The following is a 25,729-nucleotide window of genomic DNA, read 5'->3' on the forward strand; positions in this document are numbered from 1 at the left end:
AGATTTGGACACAGCGATGACTGACTGACCAATTACAGGACACAAGACTTTCTACCCCATTTACCTGATTGTGTGCACACTGACAGATAGGGGAGAGAGGATCGATCAAAGTGCTGGCATTAACTCCTGCCCTGATTAATGAAGGCGTTCGTAGAGAGTCTGTAAATTTGGTAGATAAAGAAGAATAATTCAGGTGTCAAATGTCTTCGGTGTGAAATTGGAGACGGGGTGGCAAACCACTAGGTCTCTTCAACTAAGCTGTACTGTAGCCTAGGTCTATTAGAGAATAGTCCATTCAAGGTAAAATACATTTTAAAATACAAATTATTTAATCTGGAGGAAATTGTTGGGTCGCGTGTGATGCCTGTCTGGGCTTGTCTTTGAGTCTTTGACTTTCCCAGACCTTTTTACACTGATAAAGGCGCTGCCAGTGTAAACTCCCAGGACTTCTGGCACCACATACTTCCCATTCCCACCATGTCCACACACACATACACACACTAAATGAGGAATGAAGTATCTCTCATCTGGTGGCCCGAAGTAGCGGTTTGAGAGACACATTCCAAAAGAAACCCGAGCTTTTGTGAATGCCCCCCCTCCCCCCGTCACAATTTGCTTTGAGGTCCTGAGGAGAGAGTAAGGAGAAAGGGTCACACTCACAGACACAAGAGAGTGCTCATCTAAATCTTTTTACTCTTGTCATCCTCAAGTTTCTGTTTTTGGTAACCTCCTTCTTTCACCCTCCTTTTCTCAGTTGGTTCTCTCAGTGCATCTCAGTACTTGTAGTGATGCAGGGACAACAGGACACACTGCATAAACACGGATCCGCAAATGAAAAGACTTGCTGTGTAAATGCTACTACAATTCAGTGAAGAATCAGATTAATTCTCCATTTTTGCCCTCCAAAAAGACAACTTTGGATTTGAAAATGAGTCATTGTCATTTCTTTGCTCCCCCCGCTCCCTCTTCTTTTATGTCATGGTGTCCCTTTCACCCCACAGCTGACCCTTGACTTCGACACAAACAGCCTGTCCTGAGCCAGCGCTGAGTCATTGTCTCTGCGACAGACATGACTCATGCAACAGGATGTATTGACAAACTTCCCTGCATGTGGTATCTTTTATCTGATTTTTCCTACTGTCCTTTTTTTATATCATAACACTTTCATTTCATAATAATCTGCCCGCTTAAGTCTTTATGTATCTATCTGTAACCAAACCTGTCCATACGATGGTTTCTGAAGGGTTATTTGTCTCTTCTCCTTCTTTCTTGTGCTCACCCTCTCTGCCTTACACCATCCTGTCGAAGCATCTGCCAATTAAAGCAATCTTTCTCATATGATGCCAAGCTGAATTCCTGAGGGAGCACAGTGCCAAGGCATGTGCTCTCCGCATGATGTGATTTGATGCCTGGCATTAATGGAGGAATCATAGAAAAATGCAGGAAGACAAGACAGGAACCCAGATGCTGACTGGGTAAAAGACAATGAAAAAAGTATGAATAAAGTGAATGGATGATTGGGCCAATTTGAACTTGGTTGTGAAGCGTCTCTTTTCTCTTTTCTTCTTTCCTTTTCCACTATCTCTTCCTAACCTCAGGTTTCCACACCATATTCCCTCTGGGACTTCTTTTTGTCTACAGCCTCCGATTGGCTCAGTCCAACATAGCATTTTCCTTCTATTCTGCAAATGGTGACAAAGCAAGGCAAGGCAAGGCAGCGTTATTTGTATAGCCCATTTCAGCAACAAGGAAATTCCAAGTGCTTTACATAAAACATTAAAGAGCAGTTAAAAACAATTAAGAGATTAAACAGCTAATACATGAGAATAAAAGTTACAGTGCAGTATAAGAAATAAATATTAAAGAGCAGTTTTAAAATATATAAAAGCAGATAAGATTGTCATATAATTTTAACAATGCATCTTCAGTATAGGAAATTACCAATTATTTAAAGAAAAGAAACCATATTCTATAACCATATTTCTTTACCATCTCATCCACCAAGGGCCCCGCAGGATCATGTGACTTTGTATTCTGGTTACCCTTAAGCAAGAGTGGAAGTACTCTTTTCCGGCCATCTGGAAATCTCTGCTCTGCATATATTGAAGAGCAAAGATCTCCTACTGGAATCCAAGAGTTTTTTTTTGTTGTTTTTTTGCTTACAGTATTTTAAATAAAATCCATATAGCTGTTTTTTGTTAACAATAGTGGTTTTAATGTTGCCAGATTGCCTTAGTGTGTTTTTTGTTTGTTTAAGTGTAGTTTGACCTTGACATTAGCGAGCAACAGTCTCCTCAGGTGGTTTGAAAGGCCGCCCTCTTTCTGGGGTCCTGAATCTGTCTGGCAGATGTGCCCCACAAAATGGAGGAAATAGTTGAGGCCGTTCCACAGTGGAACCATGCAGATGGAGGCAAACACATCCTTTTTTATGTGTTTCTGCAACTTTGATGTGTTTAAATACCAGATTATTATTGGTATTTCCATTTCCATACCAGTTCTTTTTTTTCTTTTTTTTAACTCCTATTTCCCCATCTCCAATTCTCTGCTGGAGCGTCTCAGTGTCTGCTAGATCGATCAGCTGTGGGAGAAGAGGGGCGGAGTGGAGGGGTCTGAAGGATAGTTCGACAAAGTCTCCCAGGATCACATGCTTTTGTCATTATGCTTCTCATCCTGTGCTGTGCTGTAAATTCTCGACTTTGCACTTCTGCTTCGAACCTTTTAGTTTCTTTTCCTCTGACTGGCCTCTCTTCTGTCAGCCATCCCTTTCAGATGAATCCTATCCTGTTACAAATTGCCAGTGTTTTCTTTCAGTGCTCAAAGCCCATCTATCTAAATTCTTCCAAACTAAAGTTTCTGTTTTTGTAACTTTTCTTTTCATTAGAAAGAAAACAAAGAGTTCACACTCCCTCTTGACACTGAAGAAGTGCACAATCTGTCTCCTGAAATAATAATACGGTTACAACGTCCTGGACGCAAACAAAGAATGTCATTCCTCTTATGATGATGAATCGTCACTGCTACTTATAACTCTCCAAAACCTTTCTCTGTCTGTCCAACCCGCTCTCTGTCCTGCCAGGTGATGTGTTCCCAGAGGACTTTTCCATTATGGCTACAGTGAAGCCTAAGAAGGGCAGCCAGTCCTTCCTGTTGTCTGTGTACAATGAACAAGGCATCCAGCAGCTCGGACTGGAAGTGGGCCGCTCTCCAGTGTTCCTGTACGAGGACCACACAGGCAAACCCAGCCCTGAGGACTACCCCCTCTTCAGAGGAGTCAACCTAGCTGACGGAAAGTAGGTGTACTTGCTTTTGGCTCGAGGGACATCCAGCACACTTATTTAAACACATATTAGATTGATTATTTTGTTAATGCATTCCCTTTAATCAGAGTCCAACTGGATAGTGTGCTAGGCTTTGATGCTGGTTTCATTTCTTAAGCATCACCTGGCCGTGGTGTCCCTTTTGCAACAGAAATATTAGCGACATGCAACCTTGTAACTGTTTCTCTGTCATATTGTTCATTTGTTCCCTTACACTTACCGTGGAGAACACAGTGTAGAATTGTGTTTGTGTCACGGCAAAAAAATATTTGAATTTGAACGAGAAGCCAACCACAAAAGGGGCTTTTGATAGTGCCTTTAGTAGAGTGTAAGTGGGCAGCATGTAACCCAGTAAGTGTGTGAATTAACTTCACCTTCCCTTTCAGATGGCATCGAGTGGCCATCAGTGTGCACAAGCAGAGCATCACCCTCATTCTGGACTGTAAAAAGAAGACCACCCAGAAGCTGCTCCGAAGCCCCAACCCCATCATCGATACCAAGGGAATTGTAGTATTTGGAACTAGAATACTTGATGAAGAAGTCTTTGAGGTAAGCATTATACCTAAACTCCTAATCTATATATTTTATGTCCATTTGGTATGTGTGTGAATTGATCGTGCCAAAGAGGTATGAATGAATTGATTTATAGTTTTGACAACTCATGCTTTTTTGCATCTCCTGTTATATGCTATTTTCAAGGTAATGCTAATCGAGTTAAGTAAGTTAGTTAGTAAGTAAGTAAGTACATCAGTAAGTACGACGGCCCTTTCTGTGGACGATACTCTGGTCGACTTGACTTTGATTTAAAGTCCTTAAGCAAATGAGATAAAAGAAAATGATTCTCCATTCTAAATACAGTACAGACACATGTGGCCGTGGTGCAGATGGTGGTCATCGTCATCCGTCCCCAATCCCCATTCTCCATGTCATGGCGCCTGGAATGGGGACTGTGGTTGCGACCACATCCTCGATATATGTGTGGATTTAGCTCGTGGAACCCCCAGTTTCTGATTCCCCGACCTCTGACACGCACTCACACAATCGCAAATCAAATTTAATTTAAGGTGCCATATATTCCACTACTTCCACACAAAAACACAATGTTGCTGGATTCTGTTCTGTTCCAACTCTGCTGCATTTGTTTGCCATCCAACTCTGCATCTGTTGTTGCTGTTTTGAAGTTTTGCCTCATTGTGGCTACCAAGCAGTTTAAACCTACAAGTCAAACTGTTATATTTCTGTTTGGGGTTTCATGTTTGAACTATTTCTCTGAATTGGCTGCAACATTTTTAATTACAGAGGCTTTTTTAACAAGTGGTGACAGGTTTTCATTATTTGAATGAGGGTTTTACTTCCTCCTTTCTACTCTTTTTATCTTTGGAAAAGCTTTGTGGCTGGAGATGAAAGATGGATGTTAATCTGACTAGTGAAAGGAAGCCTTTTTTGGGTTAATAAAATAGATAGAGATACCGGATGTGCATCATTATTTCAAATACCTTTTTGTCTTTACCTACTGTCAAGAATCTTTTGTTTGTTTGGATAGGGCCTTAAATAAGCTTTTGTGTGGATATATGTGGCTCTTAAACATGACCCCTGTGAGACACACACAGACACACACACACACACAGGCATAAGGAATAGTGTTGTCTTTGTCCTGTCAGAGTTGCGCTTGTTTAAAGGGGGATTAGTCTGTGAGGCTGAGGCCCTCAATAATAATTAGTAAGAGAAGCTGACTGATGTGACTGATGCTGAGCCAGCTGACCTTTGACCTCACTGCTGCTCCGCGAGAACAGACAAAAAAAAATGAAATATGACATCACTACCCCCCACAATCTCTAAAGTTGCCAAGACATAGGGAAGACAGATATGTGATGGGATATAAAACCATAACTTCATTTCTTTGCCCTCAGTCACAGCCTCACAACCAAAGCTAAATTTCAAGAAAGACAGTACGTACGCACTGTATGTGTAAGCATTTATTTCCATAGCATTGTTAAATGTGGTTCATGAGTGAAGCAGGGAAGTACAACACTGTTTTATATTGCAGGGATTATGTTCACATTCTAGTGAACTTGTTTACTTGACCTATTTAATGAGGCATACATACAGATGTTTGTGGTGTGTGTTTGTCTATATGTGTTATAGCTATTGTTTAGCCTAAGCCCTAATGGCCACTAGTAAATTCCTCCAGTTGGCTACAGGATGACTGCATTTATCCGGTACAGTTGTAATTCTGCTGTAATTTTTACTATTGTCCAAAGTATACTCGTCATGAGATTGGGGTGATACAGGACATTTAAATCTTCTCTGGCAATCAAAGTTGCGATAACAGTCCAATGGTTACCGTGGGAACAGACAGATATTTTGTGTGAGATGTTTAAAGCCCTCCTGCTGTGTGTCTGCCAGTTGGGAGACAGGACAGGCTCCAGTGCGTGCAGAAAACGGAAAATATGCCACATAGTTTCCAAATTATGCTCTGGCCGCGCTCCCTTCCTCCTCTTTCTCCCTTCTCCTCTCTGTAGTTTAGTCTGATCCTGTGTTGACTTTTGCCAGAGTCAGTTACCACCAAGAGGTGGTGAGCATTAAAAAAAAAAAAAAAAAAACCTATGCGATTTCATCTGGAGGCCAATTACTTCAGCTGACTTTAAGAATCTACAATTTCCAGTCAACCTCTTTAGAACAGCATGTGAAAAGGGGAAATTATAAGACAAAGAGCAAAAACTAGTGATGGCCAAATGAAGCTTTGTGAACCAGTGTCTTTATTTTCTGAGCCCACTAGATGGCGCTCTCTGTCAACTGTCTCTCTCAACAACTGGTCGAGAATGTACTGAATTTAAAACAAATAGCGCCATCTAGTGGGCTCAGAAAATAGCAACACTGTTTCACAAAGCTTCATTTGGCCAACACTAGCAAAAACACCTTTTGGGCTGTCAATTTGAGAGAGCTGTTTTTGACAGCATTGATTAGTTTTTCTTTGGAGTCACAATATATTCCAATGCATCATAAGGATGACTGCTAAGAAAGAATTTTCCCGAAAATAAAGAGAGATACTATTTGCATACAGACTTCAGGAGGGACAGGTAATCTGTTATTTAAAACCGTTGAGTTAGGGGCGGCTTCTAGCTCACCCAGTAAGAGCGTGCGCCCCGTGTTGGCTGAGTCCTGCAGCGGCCCGGGTTCGAGCCCGAACTGTGGCCCTTTGCTGCATGTCGACTCCCATCTCTCTCCCCCTTTTAAGTCTATCCACTGTCACTTTAATAAAGGGAAAAGCCTTCAAAAAATAATCTTTAACCTTTGAGTTAAAGTGAACAGTGTTTTCCCCCCCCTCTTGCCTTTCTTTACATACGGCAGTCAGGCGGCAAGTACTACTTACTCTATGCTGAGGTGGTTTGTGGTTTGGTTTCTTACATGGTTATTGTGGTCACAGAGACAGCGTCTGCCCTCTATAAGTACCATAATGTTACTTTTTTTTCTTAGTAGCTTGCATAAGAGTACAGAAGCGTGTGCCAGTAAAGACTATGGAGGTAATTAAGGTGATTATTATATCAGAAGACAGGTATTTTACCTGCTAAACAATGCTCATCTGTTGCAAATGAAATAGTAATTACTCCCTTGTAATGACTGTAATGTTTGTTCAAATCTGTCATTAAGAACCATTATTTTTAGTAAAGTCTGGCTAATGACTTTTTGTGATGTTGATTGTCTTTGTGACTGTATGGTTATGGATGTTGAAAGCCTGTGTGTATTTCCAGTGTGTTTAAGTCATTGTTGTTCAGAAATTTGGCCCTGCATGACGTAGTCCATCTCCAGAATGTGTCCCTTGGTTTCCGTGTTCACTGTTGTTTTTTTCTGTTAGTGTGCCAAGAAAAACCAGAGATAATTCAATGCCGATCCCTGGGTTCTAAGTAGCATTCAGTGAAATAAATGGCTGTAGTTGGTTTGAGTGAACACAAACCGGACAGATGGACTGCTTGGCCTCACTCAGAAGGTGTCCACAAGGGACTTGAGTGAACCGAAGTTGCCGAGGCAGAGCTGTGCAAACACAAAAGTTGTTGTCTGGCCTCCATTGTTGCAGTCAGGGCATAGCGAAAGCCTCTGAGTCCAGTTTGAATGTGGGCAATCATATAGTGTAGCTTTTGTTACAGAAATTCATCAATTTGGCATATTAGTTGAAGCAGAGTAGATCAGAAGAACAAGATGTTCGAAATTGAGAGTGTGGAGGAGCAGGGAAGCTGGAGCAGTAGGTTTGGGCCATTTGCTGGAAAGAATGAGGAGCTCACAACCCGCTGATGTCAGTCTTGGAACAGCAACCATACCACATGACATCATCCAGAGGTTTCCTTGGTTTACGCTGATAGGCTGTCTCAGGCTGATTGTCGGAACAAGGGGGAGGGTCGGGGGTAGACGGGCATGTGTGTGGGTGGGGGGGTGAGAAGTGTGATGTGCTTTAGAATAGGAGGATTGAGGTAAAGATATTGAAATAAAAGATTAGAGATGGAATGAGTGGGGGAGTTAAGGACAATATGATAAGAGTAAGGGGAGCAGCAGGGTTGGGAGGCCTTTAATAGGGCTGGGATGAAGCAAGTTGTGTGTCTCCCATGGTGCAACCAGAGCCAGGAAAAAGTAGTAAAGACATGCAACACATGAGCTTGATGCTTGTTAAGAGCTTTAATATTGTGATGAGTTTTACACATCCTGTTTCCATCTTTGCCTCAGGACTTTGCTTCTTCTTCTCCTGCATTTCACTCAGCAGTCCTTATTTACAGTTCACATGTTCTAGTCATCTAATGTAAAGAAGTATTCACTTGTAGAAGCTCTCCTGATTTACATCTTGACTATTTGAGAGGTTGACACTCCTTTCCATATTTATAGTAGATTTTCCAAATTTCAGAATCCGACTTAAGCCCATTTTGGCCCAGTGTCTGAGGTAGTAGTAAAATTGTTTTGACTGATGTTTCCAGCCTGTGACTGGTCTTCTGTTTTATTATTTGTCATTAGCTACGCACTGCTCCAGTAAAGCTTCTGAATAAGTGGCTCCACAGTTAAACAATATTCACAAATGTACCTAGCCTCTTTGATTATCAGGTCTATATTGGATGGGAAATGGATAGTTAATGGCTTCTTTAATGGAGCCTTATTAGAAGAGACCTGGAAATGTGATGCCCTGCTTGTGTCTTCTTGATTGGTCTGGTGCAGAAACATGAAGGGGGTTATACTATAGATTAGCTTCTTTTTTTTTTACAAAGCACTAAAATCTGATCTCGGATGAACAGTTCTGAAAAGCGTTGTCTAATAAATCAGGTGTGAAATTGTTGAGAATGCATTGAGATTAGATCAATAAATGCTTATTCAGCGGGGTGACCACAAGCTAGTCCTTGGCGGCTTTGAACCACCAATCATGGTTGATTGACAAGGTTTGGAGGTATGTACCTGAAGCAAGGTGCTGCGAATCCACCTCATTCATCTTACAATCAGTTGCCAGTTCATTACGTGTGTTGGGCATGGATATAAATTGGATGGACAAAATAATACAAACACCCGCACAACGTAATACAATGAACAGCACCACAAACTGTAGCCTCCACACCTTTCTAAAACTGCTTTTACAACAACTGAACATTATATTCTTGCTAAAGGTAGCATTTATTGCACTACTGTTGTATTAGACTGTATAAGGTTTAGCTAGGCGTACATAATTAACTGATTACTTAGTGTATTTTACTGCAATGTTGAGTGCAAATGTGTATGTTTTTTTCTCTGTCAAACTGCAAGTTTTCCCAAAGAAAATCAAGTCAGTGGGGGAAACTGCAATCTGTCCCAGCTGGATTTAGGCATACAGTAGTCCAGATGTTGTGATCCAGATGTTAATAAATTATCACAGATTAAAGTTGAGAATTTGCAATGTTTTTCCAAAGCAAACACTATTAAATCCATAGTTATTACATTTACATTGCTGTAGTCCCTTTGTCTGCATTATCTTGTCCAAGGTATAGGTCATGCTTCACTGTCAGAACACACTACCTCTATACATTTCAGGTTGAGGAGTGGGACGTAGACTTCATTAGCCCCAGGGAAGATGGAGTTTCCACCATGGATAATTAAGAGAATTTCCCTAACTCATGTCAGATGTTTGTCTTTCACCCCCTTATTCCCTCTGTTATTCCTTTACTGTGTCAGCAAGGCCTGGAGTGTGCCCTCAGCACTTTTTTATGTAGATTTCAGCAAATGGCCAAACTAAACACTCAGAATCTACGTCTGTTAGATGAGGCGAGCTGCTTTGGTTTCCCCCCACCCCAAATTAACCGGAAATGTGAATTTGGCTTCCCATAGTGCTCAGAAACGTAGATTTAATAGGTATACAGTAGGGAGTGTGATGGTGAGGCCTAGATGCAATCCAAAAAATCAGAACAGTGGCAAAGAGGTGGGGGAATGGTTAGGGGGCTGTGCGGTAGATAAGTGGGGTAGCAGACAGGCCTGTTGCTCTTGGCAGCTGCTCTGAGCGCTGGGATTGAGCTATAGTCTGGAGGGGAAAGTGTTTGTGTGTGTGTGTGTGTGTGTGTATGTGTGTGTGTGTATATCTTCATGTATGTACTTACACAGCCATGTAGACCATGCATATCTAGTATGTTTATAGGTTATCTGTTTTATGTACATGTGCAATTATTGTGTATGTGTCCAGCTGATTAATGGCCTCTGTGCGGCGGGCTGACCTCTGCAACGCGTTGTTTGGTTTTTGTGGTCAAGTTGGAGTTTGCCCAGGCACTGGGACTGCGAGTGTGCTGGTGTGGGCTGGCAGAGGGATCAAGGGCTGGCTCAGATCTCAGGGATGACTGTGTAAATATGTTGTGAAAGTAGCTCGCCTTAAAATGCAGCCGGAGCGTGGACCTCCCAGAGTCTTATCCTGCTCTGTGGGACCCTCCTACCCATTTTTTCCTGTGCTGACATATAATCCAGAAAAATGATGAGAAACTAGTTTTAGGAGTTTTTCTCCTTTAAGCTGTTGTCTTAGCATTGTGTGAGGCTTAAAAGGTTAACACAGCCATTATCAGGTGTCCCTGGCGATATGAACGTATGAGCATTGGTTTGTGCTGTTTAATTTGATGCTGTGCTGCTCTAAGCCAAGAAAGTGCCAGCCCCCTTAAACTGATCAGCAGGGGGTCGCCTGACGTCATATTAGGACTATACTCTAATATAAATAAGCCTTTGTTGGACTCCCTTCCCCTCTTGCATAAAGTATGTCTTTGTGTAAGTAAGAGAGGAAGAAAGCATACATGCATGAAGTTTGTTCTGTGACAATTAAGACGCTTGTGTAGCGATAATGTACCCAATTCATCTGCTGTCCATTTTGTTGTGGCAATTTTGAAACCGCAGCGATGTTGCTTTCCATGCCATGCATCGTATCTTTTAATTCAGAAGAGGGAACACAATGAACTCGGTCCACCCTGGATGATTGTGGGTCAGGTTCAGATGGAGACAAATGTTTGGCTTCATGCTCACAAGAGCACTCTCCTGCCCCCACCTGGACACAACCAGAACATCCAGCAGGGATTCATGTGTGTGGGCCAAACAGGGTGAGGTTCGGGAACAAAAGCCAAAAAGTTGATGCAACATTTGTCTAAATAAAATACAAAAAGAGTAGATGAATCCCAGCAATCTTAAGTGCTATTGATCAGCCTTTGTTCCACTTTTGTAATCTAATCTCGTAAACTGCAGCCCTGTAATCACTTATGGATTCTATGTGCATGTTTTGTGTGTGCATGCAAATGTCCTCAGAAGTTTCTTTAACACAAAGTACGTGAAGTGAGATCGACTGTCGCCCACAGCCACAGGCAATGGCTTTTCCACTAGAGCCAGGGGAAGAGTCATATTTCACCTGAGTCCAGGGAGATGCTGACAGCAGCAACCCTGTTATTGTCTGAAATGTCTGCCTTAAGCACCACTCTGATGTACCACATGATGCTCCAGAGTGAAAAATGTCACTGTCCCCTCTCAAAAATGAAAGCTGATTGAATGTCTGTCATGGTTCTCCCAGAGGTTTGGGTGTGATTGTATAATTCAATTTTTTTTCCTTTGGTGTGCTCTGTTTGGGTGTGGGATTGGTGGTTCTTGCGTGTCTGTGTGTGCATGTGTTGCTGTATATTAATCATTTCACATATATTTTAGTGTGGTTTTGGGTCATGCATCAGCTTCCGTTGATTGGACTTGAAATGAGGAATAAGCTATAATTTTGTGTTATTTTTAAGTGTTGGGTTAAACCAATTAGCGTTATCAAATTCTGAATCCCTGAGTCTGCACATACAGTACTTGCAGTGCGGTCCCCTGTCATCAAAATATACAGAAGTTGCCTCCATGTACAGGAATGGAGTAAATATCTCATTCTGTAATGGGCTTCTGGACTGAGTTTACTATTTAGCGCCAGAATACTAAATGGGAAATTTGGCATTAGCATACAGCTGGAGTACAGTATAGGAATATTTACTGCTTTCCTACATCTGTAAAACAGCAGCTTATATAAAGTTTGGCACCCGAATCTGTAGAGCGACGTGTGGTGAAAAGAGCAGCTCTGGCTCAAAGAAAGGAAATCAGAACCAGCTTTAGTGGTTGTCACGGTGGATCAAGACTTTGACAATTGTTTCACTGTGAAGGTGTGCAGTTTCGTGGGAGCAAATGCACTGTATGCCTTTTTTATATTAACACAGAAATAAAGTATGTGTAAAGATGGAGGGTGAAAAGAAAATAAGGAAGCACATTTTTGTGACGTAAGCCCATAAAATACAGACAATTTTACATACAGGTCATCATTGTTTAAATCTGATCAAACTCAGATATCGCTTCCAAATAATTATAATTATACATACTAAATATCTTTTTATGTGTATGCAATTGTGGCTAAAAATAAAAGGGGTATTATGTTTTTTGTAGCACTTGGTGAGCTTTGTCAAGTCTGAGAAAATAACCCCTGGTTATGTCAAAGTGATGTCATCAGGGTTATCTGGGATTTAGCTTTGAGTCAATGAGTTTACAACATAAGGTTTGCGTTACAAACTGATGTTTTCAGTTGATAAACGTCTAATGAAGCGTCCAATGAAGAGTTAATGAAGTTGCATTATGGGAATTGTAGAATCCACTGTTTTGGAGCCTCACCTATCTTAAGGACTAGAAGTGATTTGTTTTGACCATTCTTATGTCTTTCGCCATTCTCCAGAGTTAAGCTTAGTGCAATGTTACTTTGCAAGAATGTCCCTCTAAGTGAAAAAGAGTTTGTTGCTTCTTTGCCGATACATCTGCATTTGGTTTTGTGCAGTGCTCAGTGCCTGCCCTCCCTTTTTTTGTCCAGAACTTTTAACACAGAATAAAACTTCAGACGGCTGGAACTGTTTGTGCTGAATGGTCCAACACGCATGAGCACAGCTCAGCTCAGGCCCCCTTCCCTATCCAGCTTCTTCTCATCCTGTTCCCCCTCTTGTATTCTTTTGGCTGCTGAGTTAGTACAATCAAAAGCAGCCATCAGCTTTTGCAGCCTCAAAAAGATCCTTATGACAGCGTCTCTTGGCATGCACAAGTAGGTTGGTCAAGTAGGACCAGCTGAGTACTAGGTTCAATCCCCTGTTATGGTGGGGCATTGCTGCCTGAAGTTTGCATGTTTTCCCTGTGTTTGCGTGGGTTTCCTCTCACCATGAAGCTATGCAAGTCCATTGTCCTTGACGTAGGGACTGGCATTACAACTGGAGTCACTGTGTGTGTGTGTGTGTGTGTGTGTGTGTGTGTATATATATATATTTCCTGTCACACATCATTAAACTCATTCTCCCAGTACTGCAAGGATGTTCTCATTAATGTCTAGGTGTAAGATTAATTATCTCGACTTGGAACAATTTGGACCACTTTTGGTCAGGATGTACCCTGACATTCCTTTGGCTGCTCTGGGATATGGAGAAAGAGAGTGTGGAGGAAAAGAATAAGGAAAGCAGAAAAATTGCATATTATGAATAGGAAAGCAGTTGCAACGCTCCAGACGGCAGGGCTTTTTTGTTCAACTGAGGGCTTATTTATTCCTCATTGAATGTGACCTCATTTCAAACACTCCGAATTCCCATCATCCCCTTTCTGCGCAGCTGTTACACACAGTCTTGCCAGGATAAGGGAAAGACTAATTGACTGACTGATACCAGGCATAGGCTCCTTATAGCCATTTGAAAGTTTTATGGGAGCTGCAAGTTCATAGCTGGGATAGTAGTGTAATGGCTAGTCCAATTTTTCTGTCTTGGAGGAGGAAGTTTTGTGATTTGTTTTCCTGCATCCACCGTTATCCCCACTGATAGCATAAGCCAAGGCCGGAGCAGGAAAGAGTTACTAAAGGATCCAGGAGAGAGGGAGTTCTGTGTGGAATGTTTGCGAGTAGCAGTGGGACTGGTGCGCCTCAATGAACTGTCACTGGTTAGACCACAAATGCAATCCATTTATGTTCGTCAGAAAAGACAGCTATCTGAGGAGAATTTCAGCTGGAAAGACATGTTGAGAAGTTTCAGCTTTTCAGCAATTGGACATAATCAAAAACACTTCATCTTCTGTGACGGTCTGTTCCCATAGCTGCGTCTCAACGTGATTCTCATACCCTCCCCTCGAAACTAAATTTGTTTCAGCTACAGTAACGTTGTATTTGATTGATGTGGAATGACTTCACTGCATTTGGAAGTGTAATCAGGACATGTTTGGATAGACACAATACAGCCTTTTGGTGCCATATGCATTCTGTTCAGAAACATGTGGCAAACACACACACACCCAACTCCCTATGTAGCCCGGGGATCCTTCTGAGCCTTTTCTCTTTTCCCTCTTGTTCTCTCTTGCTCCTTTTCTATCAATATCTGTTTCATTCTCCATCTCTCTTTCTTTAAACCCCCCTGCACCTCAACTTATGCACACACCAATGGCTCAGGTCAGCTACCTGAACTGCAAGTCTGCTCATGTTCTCCATGTCACACATGCTAAGTTGATCCATTTATCTTACACAATCAGCTCAAAGGTAAAATCCCTCATGTCCTAAGATCTAAGGCAGGGCTAATTTGTGCTCTTCAAAATCTATCATTGTGTGTGCGTGTAGGTGTGTGCATGCGTTTGTGTGTGTGTGTGTGTGTGTGTGTTTGTGTGTGAGCTAGGGCTGCTCGATTACGGAGAACATCACAATTAATTAACGTGATTACTCATTGACCTTTTTCTTTAAAGAAACTGGGAAAAAGTTAAACAAATCAACAGTGAAAACACCTAGAACTGTGTAATTCCCCTAAATACTTTCCCCATTTTGATTATTCTGTTTTTGTGATCATTAAGAGCTGAAATTGGAATTGCTATTTAAAATTCGATTAATTGCACAGCCCTAATGTGAGGCCGTGTTTGTCTCAGTTGTTCTCTTGTAACTCTGTTTGCTGTATGCTTTTGGTCTCACACTCCGGTGCTCAGCACTGATACAAAACAACAATCTTGAACCCGGGACCAAGTTGTTCATCGTTTAGTCAGCCTTAAGATTCCCCAGGCTTGACCTAGTTTCAGGACTGCCTGTTTTGAGTGTGATAATGCTGCTTGCAGATGTTCTCCCTCATCTTTATTTGTTTATGTGCTTTCATTTCCCCCCAGGGGTCACCGAGTGTGAGACTGCCGTCTCTGTCGCTGGCAATTGTTTGCTTGTTTTTTTTTGTTTTTTTACATGCATGACTTGTAGCTATGTCCAGTGCGTCTCATGACTTCCTGTTTCTTGTGGTTTCCAGGGAGACATCCAGCAGCTAATGATTGTAGCAGACCACCGTGCTGCCTATGACTACTGTGAGCACTACAGCCCTGATTGTGAAGTGCCAGTGCCCGACCAGCCCCAGAACCAGGACCCCAACACAGATGAATATGTGAGTGACCAAGACCTTTTATCATTGTAATATGTTTAGAGTTGCAAAGATTAATTGATTAGTTGTCAACTATTAAATGAATTGCCAACTATTTTGATAGACGATTAATCAGTTTTGAGGAATATAAAGAAAGAGTAAACAATTCTCTGATTCCAGCTTCACAAATGTAAATATTTTCTAGTTTCTTCCCCCTCCTCTTTGACCGTAAACTGAATATCTTTGAGTTGTGGACAAAAACAAGACATTTAAGGATAACATTTTGGGTTTTGGAAAGCACTGATTTTTCATCATTTTATAGAGCAACATCTATTTTAATTAATTGAAAAGTCCAGTCAACTTTATTGTCAATTCTGTAATATGTGCCAGACATACAGAGCAGTGAAAAATACATTTCTCTCCAAGTATAATATAAAAGATAAGTAATATATACAAATAATATATACAATTAAAAAAGTTGTACAATACAGTAATACATTCTAAACAGGGCAAATGTATGGCAAAACCAAACAGCATAAAAAAACTAACTAACTATACTAAAACTATACTAACATATGGGTGCCTGGCTAGCTCCCCTGGTGGAGCGCGCCCCCATATAGAGAGGTTCATTCCTCCCTCTCTCTCCCTTTTCATGTCTTCAACTGACCTATATAAATAAAGGGCCAAAATGTCCCAAAATAATCTAAAAAAATAAAGTTAAAAGAATTAGACAAAACATATTGAAAATACTAAAGGTATTGAAAAGGATAACACCGCGCCATAGACAGAGAGGGGCCGCTGCGCCGCCATCTTAAAGTCAAATGTCACATTAATCGACAATGAAAATAATTGTTAGTTGCAACCCGAAATATGTTCCTTTTTACTTTGTACCTTGGAGCTCACAGTGCAACTTTGCATTCATAACATTGTTTAATAATACTAAAGCAGTTTTGCATACAGGACATTGTAGAAACCAGCAAAGGAAAGAAGTGTTCTCATAGCTGACCATACTCCTGGAATTTAATTTCCATTAATCCATATTTATTTGTAATACTCAAATCAGATCTTGGTTGGATCCTGTGCTGAAAGGAGCCTCTTGGCTCATACAGGAGAACTGCACTCTGCCAGAGGAAAGTGCTGACTGGGAAGAACAGGGTTATCAGGCTATGCAGATATTTAATGCTCAGGAATGAAGTGGTGCCTGCCTTAGCCTGCATCCCTGCACTGTGTTGTTTTCTGCACCGAATACCAATACGCTGCTGATTAAAGGTGTGTCAGAGAAGTCTTACAGGAAGTCCTTCCTCTTGACCTTTTCCCTGCCCTGGGGCCCGTCAGTTGCAAGCTACACAAAAACCTGACCTGTGTTTTCTCTAACAGATTCTTTAAGAAAGCACTGAAAAAGTAATTTGTCATTCACTCGTAACAAGTTGCAACAGGGAGATGCAGCATGAGGTTTCCGCGAGTAGAAGGCATTCCTGTGTGCTTCTGATCGATGGCCAGTCTGTCGCGCATAAGTCAGCCAGACCCAGCAGCAACAGCAGTAGATCATGTTTGGAAATCAAGTTTTTAATAATTGATAGTTATTTTGTCTCTCTCATTTAAATTCCCACTCAGTGTTGGTGTCATGTTTCTCTCCTCTAGAACACAGAGGAGGACAGCTACTATTATGAATACCCTTACTATGAGGATGTGGATGGCAAGCCTTTGGATTCAACATCTGATACTGAGACTACCACAAAAGAAACCAAGGTACTGTAGTCCTACGATATATATGTTTTGCCACAAATGGACTTCATGTATTAGTCTCTCCAGTCCCTCCACTGGCTCCTTGTCAAATATAGAATTCAGTTTAAAATTCTCACTCTCACATTCAGATCATTGCAGATTACAGATCATCAGTCACCTGCATTTCAATGAGGAGAGACTTCGTTGCAGATATGCAAAGATTACTGTACATAAGCATAATATGAATTGTACACAGTCTTTGTTTGTATGTTTTATGTAAAGCACTTTGATTTTGTATCCGTGAAAAGCGTTATATAAATATACTTTACTTACATACTCATTTAATGTAAAAACAATCTTATTGTTTCAAATGCACCAAAGTAAGCTTTTCCTTTGTGCCTTACAGGGGACAGACGGAGACGGCGTGGTGACAACAGTTGAGGAGGTTTTGAGGGGCGGTGCTGGTGCTTCGGGCGGCAAAGTGTTGACCTCCATCTCCAGTAGCTCATCCTCTGGCACTTCTTCCTCTGGTACATCCAGCAGCTCATCCAGCAGCTCGTCAGGTACTGCCGCTGGCGGAGGAGACGCCAACGGAGAGGAGACCAGCCCTTACGACAGCTACGATAACTACGGCAACTACGAGACCTACTACGACGAGGCCACGGCATCGCCTGATGTCGACACCTCTCGGCGTGTCACCATCACCAGCACCAGCATCGGCACCGGTGGGGAGCTGGATCTGGGAGCAGGGGGAAACATTGACTTGGGTACAGGTGCTGGAATCGAACGGCAGGTCATCCCCGGCGGAGGAGGATCTTCTATAACCATCTCCAGCAATAAGACATCAGTACGTTGACATTCATTACACTGACATCCTCACTTAATTGTTGTGGGTGTGACCTGTAGGTCTAAAAGAGCTATTGGTGAGCTGTTTGGAACATTTGAAATCCTATTCTTTACTTTGTTACATAGTGTGGGATACATAAGCAGGGGCTTCTTTGGGCCCTTCCTCATGTTATAATCCACCAATCCACATGGGGGAAGCAAAGCCAGTGTGGATGTATTTAAAAATGCCACCATGAAGAAATTCATTGTTTTTCATACAAACCCCAATCATTGCTGCTTTGGGAAAATACATACAGTACATCTGACGCGGTAGAGATGAAATGATTAGTCGATAAGTGGATGACAAAAAACTACATCTGCAACTATTTTGATGATCAAACAAGAGATTTCAAAATGTCAGCTGGGGCATTAGGAGTTTGAGATTTTATGACATTTTATAGAGCAAACAAACTTTAAATAATAATTTGCAGATGTACAGTGAAATGAATTCTTGGTTGCAGCCTTAGTACGCTCCATGTATGTTTTAATACGTCAGAAATGCAAAATAATGTTTTTGCATTTGTATATTATTTGTTAACACCTTGGGTTTTAGGAGTTTTAGATGATATGACATTTTATAGAGCAAACTTAATTTATATAATATTCTGCAGATTAACGTAAGTGAATTATATCCTTAGATCCAGCTTTAGGGCTCTACATGTATATTTTAATAGGTCAGAAAATGCAAAGTTCAAAGGAAGTAAGCTCTTCATTGTCACATACTTCCAACTGAAACAGGCAATGTTGCAAATTTCACTTTATTAACTAAATCTACGATTTTATAGGTAGGAAGTTCCTACGATGACTACGGCGACGGATATGACTATAACGTGGACGCCCTTTACACAACTGGTGGAGGCGGTGGCAGCAGCAGCAGTAGCACCGTTGACATTGGTGGCGGAGGCGGTGGTGGCGGCAGCAGCAGTACAGTTCATGTCGGTGGTGGAGGAGGCAGCAGAAGTACAGTCCACTCTGGAGGTGGAGGAGGCAGCAGCAGCAGTACAGTCCACATTGGTGGTGGAGGAGGCAGCAGCAGCAGTACAGTCCACATTGGAGGTGGAGGTGGCAGCAGCAGCAGTTCTACCATCACCATTGGGGGCGGTTCTGACAGAGATGGTTCTGTCTCTGTGGGAGGATCTTCCGCCACTGGAGGGGGGTCGGCCAGCGCCGGCACCGGAGCAGGGGGATCCATCGCCACCGGAACGGGCGGGGGCGTGGAAGGCGATGGTGACTACACAGATCTGGAGGATGGCTTCAAGGAGGAAAACCTTCCCGACTATGGCGATTTAGATGTCTATGATACCTACGGAGACCTGGATTATAACGGCAAAGAGGGCAAAGTGCTGCCTGCTGAGACCGATGAGTATTATGGACAGGTGAAAAATATTTGGAAGGACATACTGGCAAAGACATGACCTAGAAGATGAGGCGGATAGCATGATGAGGGTGTTGAAGGAGAGGGTCTGCTGATGATGATTGTTTCTCTGTGTGTTTGGTGTGCAGGTCGACGGAGCTCGTGCCGAGAAGGGACAGAAGGGAGAGCCGGCTGTTATTGAGCCTGTGAGTATCACTGTTTAAACAACATACTTGAGCAACAGATGTAGGCTGCGTGTGCGCACATGGGTGCGGGGATGTTAATATTTGCGAGTACATATGTATGATCCACATCTAAACACAATCCTAACACACTCATCATGGCCCACCAGACCTTTCTCATAGTATCTGTGGGCAAGGTCTGGTTCCTGGCTGGTCATCAGGACTACATCAAAAAAAATTGGATAACCAGTCTGGTCTCACAGAATTCCATGAAATGACCACAACTGTTACCAGAGCATTACGTGGCGGTGGCACGGAATGTGTGAAACGTCTGTGTGGCCACCAGAAAAAACAATGCCAAAGGAAAGTCAATGAGAAGATGACGTAGCATTAAGAGCGACCACAGTAGCAAGTAGTATGAAAGCCTGAAAATCCACGTTGGGGTGTTGGTTGGGATGGTGGGCGGGTCACACAGGACTTTCACCCAGGAGACCGGAGATCGTGTCCCATGTGTCACAATTCTTAAACCCAGCCGTCCGCTGTATACGGCCGTCACATTCTTCTTTTTCTAAACGCGAAACATTGTGGTCCCGCCCACCCACGACCTTGTCATTAACTTAAGGGGACGTGTTCATTTTAATATTCCGTGGGCCCATCACAGACATTTAAAGGGCTGTGTTAATTTCACGGAATTCTTCTGTGGGCCCATTACGGATCTTTTGGCGATTCCGTGAAACTGCCACAGATTTTGAGTTAAGGGGCTGTGTTCATTTCACGGAATTCAATGAGATCAGGTTGGGACAACTGCCATGCAGGGATTGTCAATAATCTCTTAACACAGTGTGGGTAGTGTGTGAACACAGGGGGTGGGGAGGGAGGGAGGGAGGGAGGGAAGGACTACAAGAAGAACAACAGGGAGTTAGAAAGACTTTTCCGGCCTCTCTACAAAAAAAACTAAGCTGTTTTTAAATAGAAACTGGTGGGATACATCCAGTCCTGATTCAAATACTCACACAGTTTACAGGTGAGTACAACTCCTTTTGAATTGTTTGCAAAGGTACATAAGACACAGAAGGAAATTATATCTCTAAAGCTACAGCTGTTTTACTTCAAACAGATGTCACTGAGCTCCGTTAAGTATACATCCTTCTGTGACTGACTGTCTTCATGTTTATACGTGAGAGCAGAAAGAAGTGTGTGTCAAAGTCTGCTTCCTAAATGACTGTGTGTGTACTGTATGCTTGTGTGTGTGTGTGTGTGTGTGTGTGTGTGTGTGTGCGTGTGTGCGCTTGCATCTTTGTGTGCATGTCTGTGAGTGTGTGCGTGCGTGCGTGCGTGCGTGCGTGTGTGCGCTTGCATCTGTGTGTGTGTGTGTGTGAGCATGTTCGAGGACTCATTACCAACCACCCAGTGTGTCTTTTCTCTTGTAAACATGCAAAAAGCTGGAAATCACACAGAAACATGAACACATACACATTTTTTTCCCAAGATCTAGCCCCGTTCCCATCACACACACACACACACACACACACACACACACACACACACACACACACACACACACACACACACCTCAGGCAAGACAAAGGCAAAACCTGGGGAGTGTCAAAGATCAACTGCAGTAATTGTACGTTGAAAATGCTCAAGGAGTACAGCTTGAGGGATTGATGAAAAGCATCACATCATTTAAATAAGTTTGGATAATGTGTGGGTTTCTGTCCTCATAACAAATCAGAAAGCCAGCATGTTACCACAAAAGCAATCAAACAAAGCAATATCTCTGTAGCCCCAGAGCTGCAACAAGGCATCTGTGAGTCAGATGCTGAGATTTCTTTAGCAAGAGGGAGGAATATATATGGTAGGAATGCACTTCCATAACTTCATTTAATGTATTTTAAAGCAAGACACATGTATAAACTGGCTTCATATCACATGCACTATCAAATATCAAATCTGGCAGTTTGAAGAAATTAATTATCACTTCAATTTCATTAGTACTTCCCTCTGCTTTTGTCCATGTAGGAGAGGACCTAAGGGTGTTTTTGCCTTTCTGGCTCTGTAGTTATTCATTCTCTTTTTATTCCATGGATTAATTTCAAGCAAAATTGAAATGACATTCAGGAATGTACATTAAGTTTGCAAAGACTTTGAGACGAAAGTTCAATAGGCCGGTGTGTTGGGACATGTATTCATATACAGTTACTCTCTCTTTTAACCAAAGTTCCCTGCGTTATTGAATACAAAACGCTCGCGGGTGCATATGTTCATAGGGAGATCATAGCACACAGACTTATGAATGAGGCCGGAGATAGTTGTGGGGACTCTTGTGGTAAGTGATGATTTCTGTGCTTGTGTGTTTCAGGGAATGTTAGTGGAGGGTCCGCCTGGGCCTGAAGGGCCAACAGTAAGTCAAACTTGCTCGCCTTCTTTACTTCCTCTCTTTTTCTTTTCTTGTCATTATCTTGTCATTTTTCTGTGTAATCTCTGTGTATGAATAAAAGCTGGTAACGGTTTATGTCACCCATTCTGCATGCTACGTCCTAAGGATAGGGAAATTCAAGTTTCCCCGGATGCCTGACTTGTAATGCAAAGGGACTGGCCAAAACAGTTCCCCCAAAGAAATATGGACTCTCCCAGATGTTGAACAACTTAATTATTTATCTAGGACGATTTTTTTTCAGACACAGTTGTCATGACACACTGCAGATGGAGTCCCACAGTGGCCAGCCATTCAAGCGTTGAGCTATAGACAAATAAAGAGTGCCTCATAAAGGATTTACAACTCAACAAGCTGCTCCATATTGTATCATGCATTCCTTTCTCCCATGTGTGACCACTTTGCAAGATAATGGCGACAACTTTTAGTGAAGCAAGTATGACTGTTTCTTTGTGACGCATTGTGCATGTATGATGTGTGTAAAATGAGATCTTTTGCTTATTATAGGGTCTCCCCGGACCCCCAGGTGCTTCTGGCCCACCAGGCAGTCCTGGAGATTCTGGAGAGAGGGTGTGTATAAATTGTATATGTCACAATGATTTTCAAAGCTCTACAAGTGTGTGTGTGTGTGCATACTAATTTTTGTGTTATTTTCCGTCTAAGGGTCCTCCAGGTCGTTCTGGTCTTCCTGGTGCTGATGGTCTGCCAGGACCCCCTGGAACTGTCCTAATGCTGCCTGTAAGTAAAATACAACTGTTAGAAAGAAAGCGCTGTGTTTTTATGTTTACCCGCACGTAAATCACTAAAACATTTTCCATGTGGCTGTACATCCTTGTTCAAAGCCAAGTATGACGTATCATTCTCTTTTTTATCAATAACTCTGACATGTGGTTTACACAGTGTAGTGGAATGAAGGGGATTTCCTTTGAAACCGATTTTGATGGGCCTGACCCTTACAAATATGTTGTAATGTTAATATGTGCTTTAGCAGCCCCTTGTGGTACGTTTATTAAATGAGATCGCCGCCCATCTCGATCATCTATAGTGCTCACTCTCAGTTGTTTTGACTCCATAGACTAAAATCTGCGTATTAAAGGACTGTCTCTACCTACATACTTTTAACTTGTTGCACATTCTTTAGCCAGAATTTAAGTTGTCCTATCGTGTGTCCATCCAGGAAGTCGTCTAGCTGTAGACAGGAAGCAATGCAATGCGGTCGGTTCTCTCTGTAGCTTCAGCTGCATCCAATGATTCGACTGCGACAGTTCCACAGCCATGCTAACGACTTCCTACGCTGTCTACCTTTTTAAGTACCTCTTTCTTTTCCTTGTACTTGGAAGAGGTCTAATACTGCTGCTGTTGGATCTGATTAGCTGTGCAGATGTGAAGTTGTGGTTTCAGGGGTCCACAGAGCTGCCTGTGTGAGCCATGAGGCAAGCTCCGTCTGGACAGGAACTCAAGTCTTTCTGGTGTATCCACTGGCAGAAAGCACGGCTTGAAATCTGATCCTTGAGCTCCGAGGCTAATGGGAAACATGCATTGTTGTTTCGCCCTTCTTTCACCAGAGGACTCTTTGGCTCAGTGTTAAAATTGTGGAATCAACACAACAGGGTTAAATTGTGAATTTTAACACTAAGTGTTTTTTGCTTAAAGGGTCCAATGAATAGGGATGCATCTTCTTGTTGTTTTCTGTGGACAGTCTGCCATACCATAAGTTGGTAAGGCGTGAAAAAATGTGTGAAAACAATAATGTAGTTCCCATCGTAGTGTTTTTCTTTTGCTCTGGGCTCACTAGTTAACAATTTGATGTAGCAGAACATTTGTTAGTTAAAGAAAAATGATGAATAGGAATGCATGTTTGAAAATGATAAAAAAGTGCAACAAAAAAGCTGAAGAGAGGAAGAATCAAAGACAGACCAAAAGGCTCATAGATTGGCAGAAGGGGAAAAAACGAATAGCCGCATATATTTGATTGTGACTAATATAGAGAAGGGATCGGCCAATATTTAATCAAACTCTGGGAAACTGTAGGATTTGCGCAATTCTTGTGAAAAGTCTGTGCTCTGGAGACATTTGGTTTATGGTGGGTGAGCTGCAGTAGATCTGACTCAGCCCTGATGATCTGAATCAACTGTTTGTATTTTTGCTTCTTGGTAACACTGTTTGTTCCTGCACAGTATTTCACTCTTGTGTTGCTGTGCATCTCGAAGCTCGCCGACAGTCAGCCTCCTGAGGACTGTGCTTTGTAACCTTACCAAGATGCATGGCCCAAACAAACCTGTGTTGCACCACAAACCCTGGCTGTTCACCCATGGTGCAATGCCGGCTCATCGCCACCAGATGCCAGTAGACTTGGAAGCTTGTGGCCTGCAGATGCAGCCTTTCTTTAAAGAGAATTTTTTTGGGGCTTTGCCGCCTTTAATGGACAGGACAGCTAGGTGAGAAAGCAGAGAGAGAGGAAGAAGACATGCTGGACATCGTCACAGGTCAGAATCAAAGCCTGGACCTCTGCGCTGTCGAGGCATAAACCTTTATGTATAGGTGCGCCTGGTCTACCAACTGAGCCAACCCGGCCACCAGAGGCAGCCTTTGATGGTGCTGGTTTGACAGCTGGAGGGTGATGCTTAGTTGGATATAAGTTGCATGGTCCCAAGAATAGGGACATTGTATTATAGAAATGTTGCAGATTTTGTTGGTAAATAGATTAAACTAAATTGTTATTTTTCTCAGCTATTCCTTTTGTGTTTTGTGCCAGTGCCTCCTGTGTGCTGGTGTCATCTTTATTGCAGTACAGTCTCACCATTCTTTGATTCCATCCATAGTTCAGAATGAGCGGTGGAGGGGACTCTGGACAGAAAGGACCTGCTGTATCAGCACAGGAGGCCCAGATGCAAGCCATCATGCAGCAGGCTAGGGTAACAGTTCACACTTAAACAGACTGTAGAAGTTAATACTAAACTGTATGTGGTCGTGTTTTTTTTTTTACCTGCTGCTTCTTTTAGAATGTGTCTGACTTTTTACGTATTGTTTTGTGTTTTTATTTTTGCCATATTTGCATTAATTTTTTTTTTTACATGTGTCTCTCTGTATCTATACACTTTTCATACATCAATGGTACTCCTTAATTATCACCAAAAGGTCATTGTTACACTTTATTACCCTGCAATTGTGCACAAGAATGCAATAATTAATTTATAATTTCACACAGAAAACAAATGAACAGACACTTACATCACACACACACACACACACACATGCAAATGGAAAATACATGTTATAATATCAGCTAAATGCAATAGCTTATAATCTTATATTCGTTTGTATATTTCCTTTATATATTTTAATTATTCGTATGTTTTCGCTAATCCTTTCCTTCCTATGTTCAGCTGGCTATGCGCGGCCCTACAGGTCCGATGGGTTTGACTGGCAGGTCCGGCCCTCTGGTATGTAAATCAAAGCAGGTCGCAGAGTTACAGTCTCAAAATCAATAAAAATGTTATGTCAAAAATGTTATTGTAAAAAAACACTTTGTAGCCGAGTTGAAAACTTGTATTGCTTTAGTGTTCATTGAATCTTTGTTTGTTTTTCTTCCCAGGGTCCTCCTGGTGTACCAGGACTGAAAGGAGAGTCTGGAGAGTCAGGTCCTCAGGTATGTGAAAGAAGAATGGGAAAACTAGTTTTTAAAATCTTTTACTGAAAAACAGAAACAACTAAATCGAAGCAAACCTACATCTAAGAAATTAATCTGTTTAGGTTTACAAACTGTTAACCTAAACAAATGAACAGTTGAACTAATGAAGCATTACATTGCTTCAAACTTACTCTTTTTGTAACCCTTTGAAGCAGAGTGGAATACAACTTTTCTTATTTTAGTATGATATTTGCAAGATGGAAATATGAAGAAAAACAAAATTCTTCTAAGTTTGAAGTGTTTTTTTTTTTTTTTCCAGGGACCA

At 42.0% G+C, this 25,729-nt stretch overlaps 1 protein-coding gene across 1 annotated transcript in view; it reads left to right on the forward strand.

Annotated features, from left to right (window-relative positions):
- col5a1 (procollagen, type V, alpha 1) overlaps positions 1 to 25,729 on the forward strand; it is an 86,921-nt gene that overhangs the window by 25,229 nt on the left and 35,963 nt on the right. Inside the window, exons 3-15 of the mRNA XM_032540336.1 lie at positions 3,077 to 3,290; positions 3,704 to 3,866; positions 15,083 to 15,214; positions 16,832 to 16,939; positions 17,322 to 17,762; positions 18,586 to 19,176; positions 19,304 to 19,360; positions 21,699 to 21,740; positions 22,281 to 22,343; positions 22,437 to 22,511; positions 24,596 to 24,688; positions 25,160 to 25,216; positions 25,369 to 25,422. Coding sequence (XP_032396227.1) covers positions 3,077 to 3,290; positions 3,704 to 3,866; positions 15,083 to 15,214; positions 16,832 to 16,939; positions 17,322 to 17,762; positions 18,586 to 19,176; positions 19,304 to 19,360; positions 21,699 to 21,740; positions 22,281 to 22,343; positions 22,437 to 22,511; positions 24,596 to 24,688; positions 25,160 to 25,216; positions 25,369 to 25,422 — 2,090 coding nt within the window. The remainder of the gene's footprint in view (positions 1 to 3,076; positions 3,291 to 3,703; positions 3,867 to 15,082; positions 15,215 to 16,831; positions 16,940 to 17,321; positions 17,763 to 18,585; positions 19,177 to 19,303; positions 19,361 to 21,698; positions 21,741 to 22,280; positions 22,344 to 22,436; positions 22,512 to 24,595; positions 24,689 to 25,159; positions 25,217 to 25,368; positions 25,423 to 25,729) is intronic.

Source organism: Etheostoma spectabile, chromosome 16 (assembly GCF_008692095.1).
Source record: "Etheostoma spectabile isolate EspeVRDwgs_2016 chromosome 16, UIUC_Espe_1.0, whole genome shotgun sequence".
Taxonomy (NCBI): Eukaryota; Metazoa; Chordata; class Actinopteri; order Perciformes; family Percidae; genus Etheostoma; species Etheostoma spectabile.